The sequence below is a fragment of the Cupressus sempervirens genome, chromosome 11, assembly GCF_028749045.1.
Source record: "Cupressus sempervirens isolate cs-2001-9-10 chromosome 11, ASM2874904v1, whole genome shotgun sequence".
NCBI classification, from domain to species: domain Eukaryota; kingdom Viridiplantae; phylum Streptophyta; class Pinopsida; order Cupressales; family Cupressaceae; genus Cupressus; species Cupressus sempervirens.
The window spans coordinates 380,263,980-380,284,814 of record NC_143128.1 but is presented as its reverse complement, the minus strand read 5'-3'; the positions used below and the strand labels follow the sequence as shown (position 1 = coordinate 380,284,814).

At 38.8% G+C, this 20,835-nt stretch overlaps 1 protein-coding gene across 1 annotated transcript in view; it reads right to left on the bottom strand.

The window, feature by feature from the left end:
- ELM1 (fission ELM1-like protein (DUF1022)) overlaps positions 1-20,835 on the bottom strand; it is a 164,685-nt gene that overhangs the window by 116,761 nt on the left and 27,089 nt on the right. The window contains exon 3 of the mRNA XM_089809621.1: positions 12,187-12,283. Coding sequence (XP_089665747.1) covers positions 12,187-12,283 — 97 coding nt within the window. The remainder of the gene's footprint in view (positions 1-12,186; positions 12,284-20,835) is intronic.

Below are 20,835 nucleotides of genomic sequence, written 5' to 3'. Positions count from 1 at the left end.
CTCTCCAAGCGCTCTATAGCCCTATGGACCAACTACGCTCATTCCTCATTTTTCGGGCCCGTATGAGGCCATTTAGTGCCTCAAATCTGACTTTGAAGCGCTCTTAGGGGGTCTCCAAGCAAATTAAAACTGCAATAACTTTCAAACCATAAAGCTTTTTGACCGGATTCTTTTTCTAGAGTGCTTTAAATTACAAGTATAATCATCCCTCCAACTTACACCCTCTAACTCATCATAATTATGACTCGATTACAAAATAACATATTTTTTGCATTGGCACATATCCCAAGGTGCTCAAAAACTCTAACCCAGAAGTCCAATAGTGGAACTATGAGAGTTGGAATCTCTATTTGACCCAAATGGGTATCTAGATATAAAGACACATTAAACAAAAACTAACACTAAGCATATTTTTTGGGTGATAAAGGATTGCCCTTACACCATTGGATGCTCCTGCATCAGACACTTAGGGTAGATTGAAAAGTGACCCTGACACTTTATAGCTAGTAGAGGAAAACCCAAATGGGCAACCTCCATTACGGATACCCAAGTTGAATCTTCCACTGGTCGTCCTTTCCACTTCACCAGGTATTCTTCATACTGTCTATTTTTGGTATTCCAGCCCACAAAACTATCCAGAATTTCTTCAATCTCTTCCTTCTCAGAAGTAGGAATTGGACATGGCTCCAGCATCAATTCCTCTTCTACACCATCATCATGATATTCTGTTAAGCCTGCAATATTGAAAATAGGAGAAATGTAAATCCCATCTGGTAATTCCACCTCATATACATTTCCTAAATCATGTTTCTTTAAAATTTTGCAAGGACCATATTTCTTCATCTTCAACTTGTTGTAAGTACTACCGGAAATTGTTCCTTCCTCAAGTATACCATAACTAGATCCCGAACTTCGAACTCCTTAGGTCTCCTCTTCTAATCTACTCTACCCTTATACTACAGGTTCATCTTGGTAATATGTGAACGTACCTCCTCATGTAGGTTCTTGACATGTTCAACAAAGTCTTCTGCATCAACACTTGTCCTCTCTACTTGCTCCATCTTCCTCAGCTCTAGTGCAATCCTTGGACTACTCCCATACACATTTTCGAATGGAGATCTACCAGTACTCCTATTCATAGAATTGTTGTAAGCAAATTTTGCTTGTGGTAGAATCAAATCCCATCCTTTGGGCTTATCTCCTACTGAACACCTTAGCAAATTGCCCAAACTTCTATTCACTACTTCTATTTGTCCATCAATCTGCGGATGATGTGCAAAGCTAAACTTCAATTATGTCTTCAACTTCTTCCACAAAGTCCTCCAGAAATACCCAACAAATTTAGTATCTCTGTCAGAAACAATACTTTTTGGGAGACCATGTAGCCTCAGCACTTCTCTGAAAAACAAATCTACAACATGCACTGCATCATGAGTCTTGTGGCATGGAATTAAATGTGCCATCTTAATGAACCTATCAACCACCACAAATACGAAGTCATTACCCCTTTGTGTCCTCGGCAATCCAAGAAAAAAAATCCATACTTATGTCCTCCCAAGGCTTCGATGGAACAGGCAATGGCTGATAAAGTCTAGTATTTTGACTAACTCCTTTGGTTGTTTGACATACTCAGCAACTCTGCACAAACTTCTTCACATCTTGCGATAGTTAAGGCCAAAAATAATGTTCACTAATAATGGAAATGGTCTTATCTCGACCAAACTGTCATGTCATCCCTCTACTGTGTTTCTCCTTGATCAAGTTCTCCCTCATGGAACTCCTTGGAAAACACAATTGACTTCCTTTAAACAACATACCATCCTGCATCATGTAATCTAGCCACCTGGTCCTGTCTAGAGTAACAGGTTCTTTACAAGCCTTCCAAGCCTCTACAAAGTCAAGATTCTCAGGATACAAATTCTTGAGCTCATCAAACCCAACCACTTCAACCTGCATTTCTATCAACAACAATTGCCTCCTACTTAATGCATCTGCAACCCTATTAGACCTTCTGCTTCTATGTTTCAATACAAATGTATAGCTGTGCATAAACTCTACCCATTTCAAATGTCTTTGATTCAATTTACCTTGGCTATTTAGGTACTGCAATGCTTGATGATCAATATACAAGACATTCTTTTGGCAACAAATAATGCCTCTATTTCTTTACGGCCTGAACTATTGCATAGAACTCTTGATCATAAATAGAATACTTCTTCTTTGCATCATTCAATTTTTCACTAAAATAGGCAACAGGCTTACCTTCTTGGCTCAACACAACCCCAATAGCACTGCCACTAGCATCGCAATCCACTTGGAACACTTTTTTGAAATCACGAAGTGCCAACATAGGTTGCTTTGTCACCTTCTTCTTCAGCAATTCAAAACTCCTTGCAGCTCTTGTAGTCCACTTGAACTCTTTTCTATCCCCCCTCATTGTTTAAGTTAGGGATGCACATATACTACTAAAATTCCTAATGAACTTCTTGTAAAAACTAGCCAGACTATGGAATGACCTCACCTCAGTGGCAGACTTTGGAGTAGGCCATTCCAAAATGACCTTCACTTTCTCTGGGTCCATTTTGAGACCTTCAGCTGATACAACAAACCCCAAATAGACTAACTCCCATTTGACAAATCAACACTTCTTGAAATCATGGGCTTCACTTTGCACCAATACTGATACTACTACCCCGAGATTGAGTATTTACAAGATTGTTCAAGGTAAGATTGATGACGAGAGGGTGCGGCAGGCACGTGAGCTCAACTAGCATGTTCGTGGTCTTACACCCACTTCTAACCCTATTGCGGCTGGACATTCCTTTATTTCTATTCAACTTGGTATCACAGACATTACCTTGGATAGATGCTAGTTTGGTATGGGGGACATCATTGTTATTAGATTCTTCTCTTTTCCAGATAGGCTTCGTGCCCTTAGAGTGAAGAGAAAGTTATTTTCTCTCCCCTCTAAAATTTATCCGAACGAAGATCTTACTAAGGCACAAGTTACAGAACTCAAACAAGCTCGAGGAATTGTGGCAAATGCTAGGCGTACTGGGAAATGGGCTGTTATTAGGAATCTTAGAGCGGTGGTTTGTGATTCTCCTCCTACTAGTTGGATAGAGAGGACAAACTCCAAACTGGCATGACGGTCCCGACAACAATCTGACAAGAGGAGACCTCCTTCTCTTCTTGTCAACTGCTGGAATGGTAATGGCTTTTTATGGTCATTACCTGGTCTTTTTCAGGATGCAGTGGGGTCCTCAGATATTTTGGCCATTACTGAGACTCACGAGAGCCCCATGCACCCTCTTCCAGGGTATCTTGGTTATCAATGGCTGTCAGTTTGCAAGGATGAGGTCCGGACTTCTGGTGGGGTCCGTGGGTCTAGGGGTGTTGCTTGTTTGGTTCGAGATGATATCTTCAGTGTCATTTCAATTGTTCACTCTGACACCTATGCTAGATTAATGTGGGTCCGGATTGGTTGGCAGAAATATCAACAGAGAGATATTTTTATTGTTGTTTGTTATTTTCCACCGGCCTCCTCTCCTTTTGCCATTCATGACCCAGGGAATGGAGATCCTTATTGTGACCTTCAAGAGAGTATTTCACAGTTCAAGGCTTTGGGTGATATTATTATTCTTAGAGACTTCAACGCTCGAACTAAGGATCTTCAGATTCCTTTACATGATCGTGGCTCTGATTTGAACTGCACTTCTAAGTTAGATCTGACTACTATGGGCCTACAGCACACCTCAGAGGATGTTCTTGGACCGCTCTCAATTTATGGCCGTCACCTCTTCCAATTCTATGAGTCTTCTGGGTTGTTGATTTTGAACAATTTATCCTTTCTTCCTGGGTCGGACCTCTTTACCTGCTGACCACACTGTGGTGGTGCGAGTGTTGTTGACTATGTCATTTCCTCTCATTCCTTCATTTCTTACATTCGCAATTTCACCATTTCATGTCTCCCCTTAGCTGATCATGCTCTTCTTAGCATTTCTATTTGCGTTTCACCCCATCCATCCCCGCCTTCGCTCTGCTAGGTTAGCACCGTCTCCCTCCCTACCCGCTTTAATTTTCCTGAGAGTGACAGTGAGCTTTTTACGTATCACCTTAGGAGATTTCTAACACTCGCTAGCTTTAATGAGTCGCTTGCTGCCTCTGACATGTTTGATTCGCTTGCCTCTGCCATCTGGGATTTTGCTCTCCTTTCTATTCCCCATTGTTCCCCTTCCCCTCCCAAAGCTAAGCGTCGAAATACCTGTCCTATGAATAAATGGTTTGATGCTGATTTCAAAGCTTTCCATCACTTTGTACGTGTCGCCTTTATGGCTCAATCTCTTACTTTCACCCATCTACGCCTTTCGTACCTCTGTTTTCTTCGTCATAAGAAACGTTCCTTTGCCTCCATTTAGTGTAGAACCCTTTGCTCCACACGTATTTAGAATCCCCAAATCTTTTGGTGTAAACTTTTCCCTCGCTCCCCCCCGTCCTCCACTCTCGACTACCGCTCTCTGACCTCCCATATCACTACGCTTTACAACATTCCTAGGCAGCCACCTCTCCACTCCACTCCACCTCCTTACTGCCACTTATTCACCTATTCTAGTATTATGGAGGCCATCAAATCTTTGAGATGCAGCAAAGTAGCAGATGAAGAGGGTTTCCAAGCAGAACTTTTCAAACTTGGTGCTTTAGTTCTTGGATCTTACCTTCCTACACTATTTAATAGAGTGGTTTGCACTGGGTTTCCTAATTCCTAGTCTAGACATGTGGTTTACCCTATTCACAAGTCTGGGCCTACTTCTGATCCGGGTAACTACAGAACTATTATGATAGGACAAACTTTTGCCAAACTTTATGCCATTGTTCTAAACACCATGTTATCTAGTGAGCTTGATAGAAGAGGCTGTAGGGCTAAAGGACAGGTTGGTTTTCGGGCAAACTATCAGACTATGGATCATGTGTTTACATTGTGGGCAATCATTGAGGAGGCTAGACACCGCTCTCAGAAGGTCTATTGTTGTTTTGTGGACTTCCATAAGGCCTTCAATTCTGTTCTTATGTTGGCTTTATTTCAGCGGCTTCATGAGATTGGGATCTCAGATATGTTACAAACTGCTATTATGAGGCTTTATGAGAGGGTAACCGGTAGGCTCAGGACTCCGGAGGACTTTTTTGATCCGATTCAAAGCACTATTAGGGTGAAGCAGGGTTGTCCTCTTTCTCCTACACTGTTTGGTTTGTATATTGATGAGTTGGAGGATTTCCTTCTGAAGTCCTCCCAACTGATAGATGGGTGTTATTTGTATCAAGTCTTGATCTCCATTCTCCTCTTTGTTGATGATGTGGTTCTTTTGGCTTCTTCTCCCCACATCTTACAGAGACTTCTTGATGGTCTGGCCTCTTTTTGTGTTCAGCGACAACTTGTGGTCAATCTGTCTAAGACACGGGTTATGGTCTTTAATTGTTTAAAGACCTCACATCTCCATTTCTTCTTTCAAGGACAGGAGGTTGAGATTACTCCCTCTTATATGTATCTCAGTGTAAAGTTCTCAGGACCGCATTTTAGTTTGAGACCTGCTATTCAGTCCAAAGTCAATAAGGGTATGGGTTCCCTGGCTTTGTTGGAGAAACAATGCTTGAGACATCATTTTCAGGATATTTCGTCCAAGTTGTCCCTTTTCGACTCTTTGGTTCGTCCGACAGTTCTCTATGGTTCGGTTGTTTGGGGGACTTCTCTTATTACTTCTAATTGGGGTTCTATTGAGCGGGTTCAGACGTTGTTGTTATGACGTATCATTAGATGTCACAAACTCACCCCTCACAACATTGTCTTGGCTGAGTTTGGTGCTCGTCCTCTCAAACTTGCCGTCATTTTTTACTTGATTTGGTTTCTTCATCGGCTTCGTGGTTTTATGGACACATGTTGACCGACATAGATACTCTCATCTTGCATACTGTTCTTCGGTGGACATTATGAGATCTGACACTTCTGCTAGGTCTCGATGTTGGTACGCTCAAGCCACCTCTTTGTTGGGTTCGATTGGGATTGACATTGATCGTCTTCCTCCTTATCAATTTTCGTTGGATGCTCCTGCTCATCTTCTCCCCTCACGTCAAGAGTTGAATGAGCATGTCCAACAGGATATCTATAAACAGTACATTACCACTACTTAGAGTAATCCCCCAAGGGGTCTACGGCCTAGGATGGCCTTCTATGCTGAGCATTTTCTTAAGATTCAAGATGGTATTGTTGTTCGCCCTGCTTATCTCTATCGACACTGGAATCATGCCTTACGGTTTTCTCTAGGCTCATTTAGAGTTGGTTCTCATTGCCTCATGGTTCGAACTGACCACCATATAGATCGGACTGATAGGTTATGTTAGTTATGTACTTTGGCAAAAGTTGAGACTAAGATCCACTTCATATTTCGTTGTCCTCTTTATTATGAGATCAGAGGGAGATTTTATTGCTTTTTCAGAGATTGCTCTTCTCTTTCGATGTTCTTTAGCTATATTGATCAGCGGTGTCTTGCACTTTTTCTTCAGGAGGCCACCCATCTTCAAGAGATTACCCTACAGTCTTTTATTCCTCAGGGGCGTACTTCAGATCAGCTCATTATCGCCTTTTTCTCTCCCTTGTCTCTTCCACGAGGTTTGAAAAGGCCTTCCACTACTCATTCCAGATCATTCAAAAATTGTCCCAGTCTCTCCAAGCAGCAACGGTCCTATAGCGGTTCCTTATGGCATTCTAAGGCTATGGATAGTTCACGAGCGTACCTCTCTATTGATGATTTCTTTGTGGCAAGGAAGGACCCTTAGTCCTTACCTTGTCTTCTTCTTTGTTCATCTCTTGCTTTTGTTTCTTCTCAATCACCATTTGGTGCTTCTGCTTTGGTCGGCTCTTTTGTTTGTATGCTCAGTCCCATAAACCGTTTTGGTTTTTCGTGGACATTAATATTATTATCTTGTCTTATCTATCTTATCTTATCTTCCCTCAACCTTTCAAGGACACTACAAATGTACAATAAATGTTCATCCAAAGACTTACTGAAAATCAAAATATCATCCAAATAGACAATAACAAATTTTCCCAAAAATTTCTTTAGTACCTCATTCATAAGCCGCATGAAGGTGCTTGGCACATTGGTCATTCTAAAGGGTATGACTAACCACTCATATAAACCCTCCTTGGTCTTGAACGCAGTCTTCCACTCATCTCCCTCTCGTATCTGTATCTAGTGATAGCCACTCTTGAGATCTATCTTTGTGAAGTATTGAGCTCCACTCAAGTAGTCCATAAGATCATCCATCCTTGGCAAAGGAAACTAGGACTTGATGGTTATTTTATTTATAGCCCGACAGTCTGTACACATTCTCCACTCTCCATCGTTCTTTGGTGCCAACATTGCAAGTACCTCACATTGACTCAAGCTCTCTCGAATTAAACCTTTCCTCAATAGCTCTTGAACTTATTTATTTAGCTCCTCAGTCTTAGTAGGAGTCATCCTATGAGCAACCTTGTTAGGAAAACTTGCTCCAGGGACTAAATCTATTTGATGACTGATTTGCCTTATTGGCGGCAACCTTTTTGGAACATTATCAGAGATGACATCTCCATACTCACTTAATAGACCCGAAACTTCAAGTGGAACTTCACTATTGCCTTCCTTATCCTTTCTAAGAATTAAAGCATGCTGATTTTTCATGCCATCCAGAAATTTTCTTCCATCAACAAAACATACCCTAGCACTACTGCATACCTTTTCACCCTCCTTTATCAAGGGCTTCAATTTGTGGTGAACTCCGTCCTTTGTTAAAGAGTATGTATTTGCATGACCATCATGTATAGCATGCCTATCAAACTGCCACGGCCTTCCAACAACAAATGGCAGATATCCATTGGGATGATGTCACAGAGAGCCTCATCATGGTAACTCCCAATCTTGAACTTTACCAAACATTGCTCACTAACCAGGACCTTATGATCATCCTGCACCCAAGCAATCCAATAGGGATGGGGGTGTTTCTCCCTCTTGAGCTTTAGCTTTGAGACCATCTCCTCTAACACCAAGTTGTCAATGCTCCCACCATCAACAATCACATCACAACATTTACCCTCACACTTGCACCTAGTACGAAACAAGCTCCTCCTTTTTCAAGGTTCAATCTCACCGCTCAGCAAGACCCTTTCATTAACCAAAACCTCTCCTCTTTCTACATCCTCTGAATGCGATGACTGTGCATCATCATCCACATGAACAACCCTTGCTTGACCATCAGCTCTCCTATCTGTCCTTCCTTAGCGTTGAGGGCATTCGTAGGCACGATGACCTTCTTCATTGCAATGAAAACAAGTATCACAGAAGCCTCCTCTTCCTAAACCTTGTCCACATCCTCTACCTCTTCCTCTCTGATCTCCAATGTTTTGATCACAAGAGCAATTGAAACCCTCGTTCCCTTGGTTTCAGTTGGTACCCAAATCTTCATTTTTCTTTTGGTTCTCATTTCAGCCTCCAAATGACCTGTCATCGCCCCTTTCTCCTTAATTGCGCCCTCTTTGTCTTCCATCAAACATTTTGTTTAATTTCTCCTCAACTCACAAGGCAAATTGGTATGCCTCTTCAATGCTAGTCATTCTAACCAAACTTAACTCCTCCTGAATGCTAGGTCTTAACCCATTAAAGTAACAGACAACCTTCTCCATGTTTGCTTCCACATGCCCCGCCCCGTGTGTATTCCTGGACAGATTTTCCCGCTTGCTTTAACCCCTGCATCTTCTTGAACAAATCAAGCTCGTAATCAACAAGAATGAACTACTTCTTTAGTTTGTCCACCATGCGATCCCATCTTGTGGTTTTCTCATTTCCTCTTCTATTTCTTTCCAACTAAATCTTTTTCCACCAGATTTTGGCATGGCCTTTCATTTTGGCCTTCACAAACTTAACCCTATCAGGGTCCCCAATATCCTCATACTCAAAATAGTCCTCTAACTCATCGATCCAGTCAATCAACTCATCTGAGTTTAGATTTACTAAAAACATGCCGTCAATTTTAGATCTTTTTCCCAACTTGGCAATGGCCCTAAAAAGCTTCTCCTCCACCTGGTTTAGGACTTCTCTGTCTCCTTCCCCTTCTTGCACAATATTTCCTCCTTCATTTTCCTCCTCACCTTCATTGCCTACAGCAATATTCATCCCTCTACGAATATCCTCTTGTAATGCCTGAACTTGTCTCTAGAGGGCTCTAACCTCAGGCAGAACAACTCCGGCCCTTCCACCACGCTCCCTTCATGGAGGCATCTTCTCGCTATATCAAAACCCACAACCACACAGTCCTGGTGCAAACTGTCTCACTTTTGGCAATTTGTCCACACGCTCAGAAACTCCTGCTCTGATACCATTTAATGAGGGCACAAACCAAGACAAAATGAACACAACAGGAAAAGGGGAATATTATTATCAAAAATGATGTGCTATTACATTCAATACAATGAAAACAAACTCGGTGACGTACCCTAGGGGCGTACAATATTGTCTGGTTCTAGAAAAAAAAAACCTCCTCCCAGCACCTTCTCCCAAACTTCCCCAAAACTACATTTACAATGCCAGAAATGACCTTAAGTAACCCGAATTAGGTTTAGGGTTAGGAATGCATTTAGGATATGCCATTTGGCATCCACCGCCAAAATAGAAGGTTCTAGAAAACACGTCAGAAGTCAATGTAAAATTAGAAGAATCCAGAAATGGTAGTCCAACTTCCGGGAGGCATAACTTTTGATCTGGGACTCCAATTGACGAACCATTTACATTTTCGGAAAGCTCTCCAAGCGCTCTATAGCCCTATGGACTAGCTACGCTCGTCCCCCATTTTTTGGGCCCGTACGAAGTCGATTAGTGCCTCAAATCTGACTTTGAAGCACTTTTATAGGGTTTCTAGACAACTTAAAATTGCAATAACTTTCAAACTGTAAAGCCTTTTGACCTAATTCTTTTTCTGGAGTGCTTTAAATTACAAGTATAATCATCCCTCCAACTTACACCCTCTAACTCATCATAATTATGGCTCAATTACAAAATAATCTATTTTCTACATTGGCGCATATCCCAAGGTGCTCAAAAACTCTAACCCAGAAAACCAATAGTGGAACTATGAGAGTTGGAATCTCTATTTGACCCAAATGGGTATCCAGAAATAAAGACACATTAAACAGAACCTAACACTAAGCATATTTATTGGGTGATACAGAATTGCCCTTACACCACTGGATACTCCTGCATCAAAACAAAAGCTCTCTAATGGAGTATTCCCTGTATGGTCATAAAACTGCATGTGAACACACATGTTAGAAGTGAAACAAGAGTTAAAAAAGGTGACAGATTTGAAAGCACCTGATGATGCAGTAGCCAAACTGTTGATAGTAACTCCGCCAGTGAAAAAGCAATTGTTTCAAAACTGCTATGGTTCTGCACTAGGCATCCGCTAGTAAATGAAAGACATTCCCTAGGCACTCTACGGAGAGGATCAGTTGGTAACTGAAAACAAAAGTACATGACCATGAAGATGAGAGTTTGGGATTTTACAAGGAAATGCAAAGCCAAGAGCAGATATGGGAGAAAACAAATTGTTCATTCATTGTTTTTGTATCTATTGGAAATTAAGGAAACTGTGATTTGGCAATTCCAACTTGTTTCCCCTCCTTGGAATTTCAAGGATAAATATTCCAAGTATGTCATTCCTGTGGTTCTTTCTCTGTGTTGCTTGATGTGGCAAATACTTTACAAGTTTTTATTTAAATTACAGTACTAATCTAAGACTTCTAAGAATTCAAACAAACACACTATGACTGTCATTTGAAGCAATTTCAAATAGCAAGATTGTGGAATTTTGCAAATTCTATAAGTAGATGTGCTTGAGAAATTACAGATGAGACGTTTAGTCCTTGTTCCTTCATCCCTGAAGCATCCCAGATGACAGGCTACACCCAGGGACATCCTGTGGTATGCTGATAAGAATTAGAATTTCTCTTACAGAATAATATAGTTTCTTTTGCGAAGCATTTTCCTCCGTCCCCGAAGCATCCCAGATGACAGGCTACACCCAGGGACGTCCTGTGGTATGCTGATAAGAATTAGAATATTTCTTACAGAATAGTATAGTTTCTTTTGTGAAGCATTTATGGAATGTGTGATGGGAAATAACAAAATATTTATGAGCTAGCATACAAGAATTATGCTGCAAGTTTCAATTTTCAGGAAGCTTCAAAAATCCATTCTTGACAGTATAAAAGTCTCAATCATCCAAACTCTTTTTAACTAATCAAGCCTATATGTGTGTTTTTAAGAGTTTCAGACAAAATAAGCCCAAAATTTCGATTAATCATTAATTTGATAAGGCTATGTTTTTTTTTCCATGTTTCATATTCTTGGAGACCATTTATGATTTATCCTGTAACTCTAGATTTATGATTTATCCTGCAACTCTAGATTTAAATATTGCATTTGTACATTGTTTCCCTATAATCAATAAGGGAATTCTTTCAGAAATTTGTGCAGGTAATTGCAAAAAGCTATTCTGTCAAGTCTCCCTCTTATAGAAGACAAAGAAATGCAAGAAAACAAAAAGAGAACTCTTGGAGTGCAAAAAAATGAGCTCTAAGAAGTACCTCCTAGCAGCAATATTTTAATAGGGAAAGGGGATTGGGCAAAGGAGCAATTCAAGGTATGAAAAAGTAGGACAAGTCCCATGGAATACAAGCAGAACATAAGATGGGTCTTCCCTAGAAATTTATCAATTTCATTGTGCTCAGTGAAGGTTATGTATTGAGCACATTTCATGCTTCTCCTGTATCATTTCTCATAGAGAGAAAAGTAATGACCTAGAATGAAGAAATTTTAAACCTAAGGAAGCTGTCCGCTTCATTTTAAATAAGCTTAAGTAGAATGAAGAGTCTGTTTCATATAGAATGAAACTGAAGCAACTGGCGAACTTACCACATACAGCACACAAAGTGAGAATGTGAATAGAACAACATAATGTTAAAGCATCACAAACTGAAATCTAATGGTCATGATGGTAAAAAACATAGATGAACCAACAGCAACATAAATATCTCATTGAATACGTAAATCCCTTCAGTTATCATTCTCTAGAATATACCAAATCGTCAAAGCATCTTACCTGTACTACAAATGTATTCTGAGGAGCCAGTCTCTTTATTGCACTTGCAACTGAAATTGTGTCTCGACCAGATGCAACCACCAAAAGGGGTCCATCTCTGTTGGAAGAAAATGGGTGTTAGATTGGAAGGGCACTTTAATTTTTTAAATACAATACAAATAGCATCAAGGACAAATGAATATTATAAGTAACATTAATATTTGCAGCATAAATTTGCAGACTATTGTAGCAATAGAATACAAAATAAATAAACCTGAAAATGTGCACACTACAAGGGAGGAATATAATATTATAAATAAAGATCAAATCAAAATGTGGAACAGTTTTTTTTCTTACAATAGTAAGAGAAAAAGAATGTATATTAACCTCCACAGATGACCAAGGTAGGTTAATGGAAATCAAAAAGGATGTCCAGACACATTGGAATAAGCTGCTTACCCACATTTAAATGGACAGAGTATCTTCTCTTATGGAAAGCATTGATCAAACGCCAATTTAGTGCTTGGATGTGATTCAACTTACTCCTCAAACAGAAATGTTATTTTTGTCAAAGACCTTGACAGCCATTGCATACCACCCAAACCCTACTAGAACATGAGCACCCAACAAGTCTATAACATATTTTGGGCCCATAATCTTGCCAACTAAAGACATAAATTAAATTTTATAATGCACAGTACCAGATTGCACTAAACTATTAAGATATGGTAGATTGACCTTCCATCTTCATGCTGAGAAAACTTTTCCATTTCCCATAAATTGCAGCAATTGCTCTTTTCCCGTATTTGTCCTATTTCTTCTCAGTTAGGCAGCCAAAATCATACAAAATGGCAATTGTTCTGGGATCTTCTATTTTTACCAATGTCTTCCTATTCGTACTGACAATTCAGTGATTTAATTTACTTTTCCATGCTGATTTTACCAGATTTCACTCAATAATTTCAACAAAGGTGGGTATTCTAGGTGACTGGTCATTCCTGAAGGTTTGAATGTTGTGTAAAGGTTTAAAAGCCTTCACGCCATGGTGTGAAAGGTTCTCTTTAAATGCATTTTAGATGTCACTAATCCAGAGAAGCAAGCTCCTAATGTTCCCTAAGGAAGAAAGGGGGGCAAAAGGCAAATATAATCACTCCTGTTCAATCAATATATTGAATATTCTCAAGCTAAAGTAAACCACTTCGATGAGATAGCCCAATCATAAGACACTTCAACAGATGCCTAAATCATAAAGGCATATCACAAACAGGGGGAACAGAATGTCTTCTGAACACCACATACTACACCTAGAGCACAAAAAAAAAATTAAGAGTGCAACATGTAAGAAGACTCTGTATGGGCAGGCCAAAAGGCTATTGATAATGTTTGTTACTGTTCTTTAATATCATTTCATATTGTGAGCTATCCACACTAGCAACCAAAGGTTGATACCATTGTATTTGCAAGTCTTAGATTTGAAGTCCCCTCGTAGACAACCTTGTGTTATGGAACCCTTTCCTCAGCAAAAAAAAAATTAAAGAACTATAATTTATAGAAACTTTATGAAGGGAATAAAAATAAAAGAAAATAAGATGACATGTAAAAACAAAAGAGAAAAAGAATTAATGTCAAGTTAAAAGAAACATTAAATATTTATTTATAAATACAATTATATCGGATGAACTCTCATGGGACAGTTGCAGTTAATGGATTAAATGTAATATTATTTGTGATGAAATGGTGCAACAGTTGGAATCGTGCTTCCGGTTATTAAAACTTGTGCAATGGATGTAAATTGATATAGAGAATTTTCTTTAATCATTCAATGAAGGCTTATTGTTTTGGAAGGCTATTAGCATTGGAGAAGATGTAATGTCCCCATCTTTTTAGCCTCTCAATGGAGTTCTTAACCTTTACATTCTCCGAAGGCTAAGTAGAGAAATAAGGAGAAATTGATTAAATAAATTTCTTATAAGTCATTAAATAAATTAAAATTAAAAGGTGATTTTATATTTAATTAATTTAATTAAAAGTGACTAAAGCTAAATTAATTAATTAAAAGAGCTTTCTAAGAGGAGGAATTAAATATTATTTTATTTCTTCTAGAAGGAGGTCCTCCTCTCGGAGGAAAAGAATAAATAGGGAGGGAAGCCTCATTGTTGGACATCAATGTGTTCCCCTCTACTTTACCTAATAATTGGTGGAGCCAAGGGTTTCTACAGTTGCTACATTGGTCATTGGGAACGAACACTCCCATTGATTTGCATAACTGAGGTGGTGAAAAATCCTCCGAAGGGTTGACGCTATTGGAGAAGACAAATCAGTCTTTTCATTGCGCCGAATTTGTGGCCTAGGGCCAGATTTGTGGAGTAAGATTGAAGGAATAATTCGGATATTGCTACAATAACGCTGCTACAGTGTTCCTATCCATTTCATTTTGCATTGCATGGAGGATAGATTTGAATATCTTAAGGCATGTGTAAGAATTTTGAAATCAATTGCTAGATATTGTAATCTATTTTATATCAGAGTTTTACATCAGAATTTGTTATAAGGGATTAGGATATCATTGAAAATCATAGAAGGCATTGCCCTAATGTCTTATTGTTGTAGATGCATATTTTCTCATTTGTAGTCAATGCCTATATATTTCAAAAATATATAAAAAATACTTGCACCTTTATTGTTGGTTGTTTGGAGTTCTGCAAGGATATCAATTCAAGTTTGGCATTTAGACAAAAAACAAAATTTAGATCAGCAATATAGTCCTTGTGTGCAAAGTGTTTGACGAAATTCTCAAGTAAAGAAACCAGAAAATTAAAATCAGAATTGCAAGGGATATTACAGAAGAGGAACATAGAATGTATCCAGCTCGGGATACAAAGTGCAGAAAGGTCAATAAAACTTTAGCGCATCTCATCGAGGGCTATAACAAGTATATTAAGCCTTGCAATTAGTCTCCATCCTACATTCAACACTCTTAAAATGGGGCTAGTTCGGCAAATTTCCTATTAGTGTTTTGCGTTGAGTTGAAACATGTCTATCCAGTATCGTAGGCCTCGCACTAACTCCCATTACTGCCTTCGACAAGTCCATCTGAATCCATATTTTCCCTCGGCAATATACTCTTTGTCCATCTCCAATATCGTATGGCACACCACCCCTCCCTCACTCCCAACGTACAAACTTTCACAGAACCATTGTACAGCCTGTTCACACCACATGTTCAGTCAACCTAGCATCACCATATGGCTGATAGTTACCCGAGGTCTCCTTTAAACTGAGATCCACTTCGGACCAAGATTTGCCTTCACATTGAGATAGCCTTCGGACCGAGATTACCCTCAAGCCAAGATAGCCTTCGAAATGAGATTGCCTTCGGTCCGAGATTACCTTTGGGTCGAGATAGCTTTCGAACCAAGATTGCCTTCAAATTGAGATAGCCTTCGGACCGAGATTACCTTCGAACCAAGATAGCCTTCGGGCCAAGATTGCCTTTCCACTAAGATGACTTTTGGACCAAGGTCACCTTCAGACAGAGATCACCTTTGGTTCGAGAGTACCTTCAAAACGAGATAGCCTTCAAGCTAAGATCGCCTTCAGATCGAGATTACCTTCGAACAGAGATCCCCTTCAAGTCAAGATCACCTTTGGAACATTACATCCCCTTTTCTAGCCAATGAGTTTTGTTGCACCTTTAGCTCATTTTTCACATGGTCCCATGGGCGAACCAGGTTTACTATGTGATCCTTGCAATTATTTGGCCTAGGCGATGTAAGTTGCAGCTAATCAGAGTTGTTTCAATGGGGCTTCCATACAATTACTATTTTTAGTAAGTCTGCAGGCTCAGCATTCTTGGCATTTCAAGGTTTGACTAGAGTGTCTTGTCAAGACCTTTTCGATGAGCTATCACACATGCAAATCCGAGTACATTTGATTAGAGATTCTAATGTCTGAAATTTTTGACTAATTTATTATAAAGTGACTTCATAACTTAAATTCATATTGCTAACGTCACTTTATTGACTATGCACACTTTATTCCGTAAGTGGGGGAAAGTATTATTTTAAAAGCAATAAAAGAAACAAAAAGGGGAATGCGAAGGGTCACCTATTTGTTCTTAAAAGGGAAAGAGCTCATTTCTAACATACTTGGATTTGTGATGTAATGTCCCCAAATTTTAATAAAATATTTTAATTAGGTTAACTAAATAAATGGTCCTAAACATTAAATAATAATCCCTTGGTGTTTGCCATGTTGGCATTCTTTTGAAAACCCTCAAGGGTCTTCTCCAAAGGTGTTTTTATGTGTGGCATATAGGAAGTTGTTAGTATATGCAATTTTGGATTATTTTATTGTACCACAAAATCCTGTTGGAATTTAGTATTGTTTTCCATTTCAAAAGGGGAAGATCTTCCCTACTTGGCTAGTTCAGTTTTGGTGGAATTCAACCCTCACCCCATTCTGAATTTTTGTATTATTGTGCTTCGCATCTAGCACATCTGGAGTGTGATCTTTGTCTAAGAATATACTTCTATGTTCTGGGGACAAATTGCATACATCTCTCTCCTTGGTTTACAAATCACTATCTTGTCAGGAGGTTAGTGCCTTTGTCGCTCTAGGTGAAGTTACCATTCAGCATAGACCAATGGATTTGTGATATGCGCTTAACCGCCTCCCATGGATCCTTGTCCCTGGCTGTTGTGACATTCATTGATAGCTCGAGCTTTTGCTGTAACCGCAGTGTTGATTCCAACAAGTGGTATCAGAGCATTGGGTTGCAGATTTGAATCCCTCGAGTCATGTTGAGGGGAGATTGTTGAGAGGTTGGTGCCTCCGTCTACTCTAGTTGAAGGTATCATTCAGCATAGACTAATGGATTTGTGACAAGTGCTTAACCGCCTCTTGTGGATCCTTGTCCCTAGTTGTTGTGACATTCATTGACAGCTCGAGCTTTTGGTGTAACGGCAGCAGTGATTCCAACATATCTGGCAAGTTTCTTGTAAGTGTTTGGCATTGAGTTGAATCATATATTTCCAGTATCGTGGGCTCACACTAACTCTACTTTTGGCTTCAATAAATCACTCTATATCCATATTTTCCTTGGTCACCATACTCTTCGTCCATCTCCAGCATCATACGGCACACAATCCCTCCCTAATTGCATACGAGCATTATTCACCCACTTGTATGGCCAATCCAACATCACCATACGGTTGGTGGTCATTGGAGGTCCCCTTCATACTAAGATTGCCTTCGGATCAAAATAGCCTTCGACCGTGATTGCCTTCGGACCAAGATAGCCTTCGATCGAAATCGCCTTCAAACCAAGATCCCCTTCAGACTAAGATAGCCTTCGGCCAAGATCACCTTTGGGTCAAGATTGCCTTTGGACAGAACTCGCTTTTGGAACATTACATTCCTTCGGACAAAGATCACTCTCAGGCCAAGATCGTCTTTGGAATATTACATGTGATTTAGATTTCACTCTCTCTTGGAGAGTTATTTTCAAAAGCTTCAAGTCAGAGAACGGAAACCCTCAAGCTTGGGTAGTAAACGAAAACCCATTGTCAGTTAGAGATATTGCACAAGTGTTTCACATTGCACTCCACATTCATCTTTTCTTTTATCCAATCCTGTTAAAGTTATTGTATCTACAATTAGATTTCTTGGTTATTTTACTGAAGATCGTCAATGAAATATTAATTCTGAAAATGTATTTCTGCTAGAGATTTAATGCAATAATATTTTCGGACTTCTTTTTATCTAATTGATTAATGGGGTTTTGCTGGTGAAATCTGAAAATCATTGTATGAATCTATTCGTTTTAAAATTTCTTTGAGAAAATATCTGGTTAAAGATATTGCATATCCTCTTACTATAAAATGCATTTATTGCTGAGCTTTGAACATCTACATCCTTATGAATCTTCCATGTTAGACAAACAGAAGAAAGTGTGCTATCAGAATTGAATAGTTTAGGTGTCAATAACCAGTAATAATATCGAAGGTGTAGTTAGAAGTTTCAAGATTCGCTGAGACTTGCTCAGACTTAGCCAGACCCAAGGCAATTCATTCTCAGTGAGTCTGGGAGACTGCATGACCGAGTACTCACAAGATTCCTCAAGTCAGGGAGACTCAATAGCCTTGTCAAGTCTAAGTAAATCTCACCACAAGACTCAATTGTGGCTAGATGTTTCATAGAGTTTTTTTAAAAAAGCCTAAAAAAAGCGATCCACTTTAACAATTATGTTTTATATTTGCCTCCTACACCTTAAAAGTAGTGTCATTTCATTTTCAAGTCAAATCAAAAGGGGAAAAGAGTTCTGATCCAAAATCAAATTGAACTAAAGAGAAACCAGCAAGAAGATTGAGCAAATCCCGATGATTGGATCACATTTGGGAAAGTTTGCAGCTGCTTTTGTTGCATCCAGATGACTCTACAAAGGATTGGGAAGAGCTCACCATTGATTTCAAGAAAGACTTAAGATTGTATTTTGAAGGTATTCTTTTTTCTTTTCAACAAACATTTCGATCTCTTTTATATTTTTATTTTGTTATGTGGACCATAGAACAAACCCTAGGTGTTTGTGTAAAAGAATATAATTTTATAGTTGAAAACTACAGATTCTTATGTTGGTTTGATTCTAAACCATAAAAGTTAATTGTTTTCTATTTATATATTATTGTAGCATTCTTGAGATTTATATATTGTCTTCTCACAATGTCCCAAACCCTAATAACAAGGTACCCTTTTTAGAAACAAGTTGTTATTGCCCCTAGACAAAAGAACAGAGAGGTAACTTGTTTTCACTATAAATCAGTTTTCAGGGTAGGAGGTGGGGTGCATTAACAGATTAAAATACCATGTTGCACATACACCATTCCAAGATGCTAATATATGCTCACATGTGCCTGTTGAGTTTATGCATGAAGTGGAAGTTCAATTAGAAATCTTTTAGCAGAAAAAATAATTATAAAGAGGTAAAGAGAGGACTAGCATCAGCAATGGTGGCGCTAGAGTGTCTTCTTCCATTCCTCCAATTTTGTCTATCTTCAGGTGTTGGCACCACTAGTGCTAGTGCTAGTTGCAGTGACAATGAAAGTGTTAGCATCCGGCCTAGAGTTCGTGCATCTAGGTTAGATTTACATATATTGCCATGCAATAACTTGGGTTCCCAGCCATCACTTGAGAGCATCTGTTGGAACAATGATAAACATAATGCAGCTAAACGTGCAGTAGGAGAATTTTGGTTTCTATTGCACTATTCCATTTTATGAAGCCAGGTAATTTTTTTTCTTGTTTATTTTTCAAATATATTATTTATTTTCTTGTTTATTTTTAGAATATAGAGCTTGTTATAATTGATTATCTTACCGAATATGTTGAATTCCTAAGTGAAGCTTTAATGTGAGTCTCGGCTAAGGTGGGTGAAAGAGAATGTTGTGCAATTGGTTATGAATTATGCAGCAAATTATGTTGCTACAAGTAGCCCAATGATGGGATTAATGAATAGCCACCCATCATTGTTTTGGGCTCCATCTGTTACTCATTGCCTTAACCTCAAACTTGAGGATCTCGGCTAAGATTCTAGGGATCAAAGCATGTGTGGAGATAACAAAAAATATTTCTACATTCATTCATGGCAACCTAATGAGGCAATCAAAAATGTGGGAGTAGATGGCTTGTTTTGGACTAATCTAGTTTACAACCAATTTCATCACATTAAAATCTTTGCTTCAATCGTAGGGAGCTTTGAGGCACTTCCAATTAGTAAGGAGAAGACTTCTCCTTCTATACTAAGTTCAATGCAAGGCTTTATGTGGCAGATTGGATTTTTGAGCAAGCCTTCTAGGCTATGTCATAGGGTTCGCCGAGTTTTTGGCTCAAGGTTCGAAATTCAGCGAACCCATAAAAAATGTAAAAAAATTGTTCAAGTTCGTTATTAAATTCGTCCAGAACTGGTTTCTTGTTGTTTTGCATGAATTCATTTAATATTGGGGTGTTTTTTAGGGTTTTTTTGCCCAAAAAAAGAATAAAATAATGCCATTCATCGTTTAAAAATGCAACAGTCTGAATCGCGGAAGGACAAACTGATGGTTGTTGAAGGTCACAGAAGGACAAACTCATGGTCGCTGAAGGTCACGTCCGATGGTCGCACCCAAAGATTTTGTTGTCTGAGACTTAAAGGTCGCATCTGGCATCTCCTCCATTTTCATCGGCTGCCCATTTTTGTCCGCTGACTGTGCCTCTGCGACTACGTTTGCATTTATGCTTGGGTCTACATTTGGTTGCCTAATATAAGATCATTATAATTAGTGTTATTTTTATTATTAAGTTTGGATGTCGACTATTATTGTTCCCAAACATTTTAAATCTAAACGTTATTATTATTATTATAAGATTATTATAGTAAATGTTGTTTTTATTATTAGGTTTCATTATTTTATAAGATTATAAAATATATAGGCAATAGCCTACAACACAATGGTAAATTGTGAGCCTCTTATCGATGAGGTCTTGGGTTCGAATCTATTTGCGATCACACTTAATAAATAACAATAATAATTAATTAATCAGAACACACAATAATTAATCTTGGCTTTGGCCTCTTACCGATCAAAAAAAAAAAAGATTATAAAATATATATATGAAATGTTATTTTATTATTTT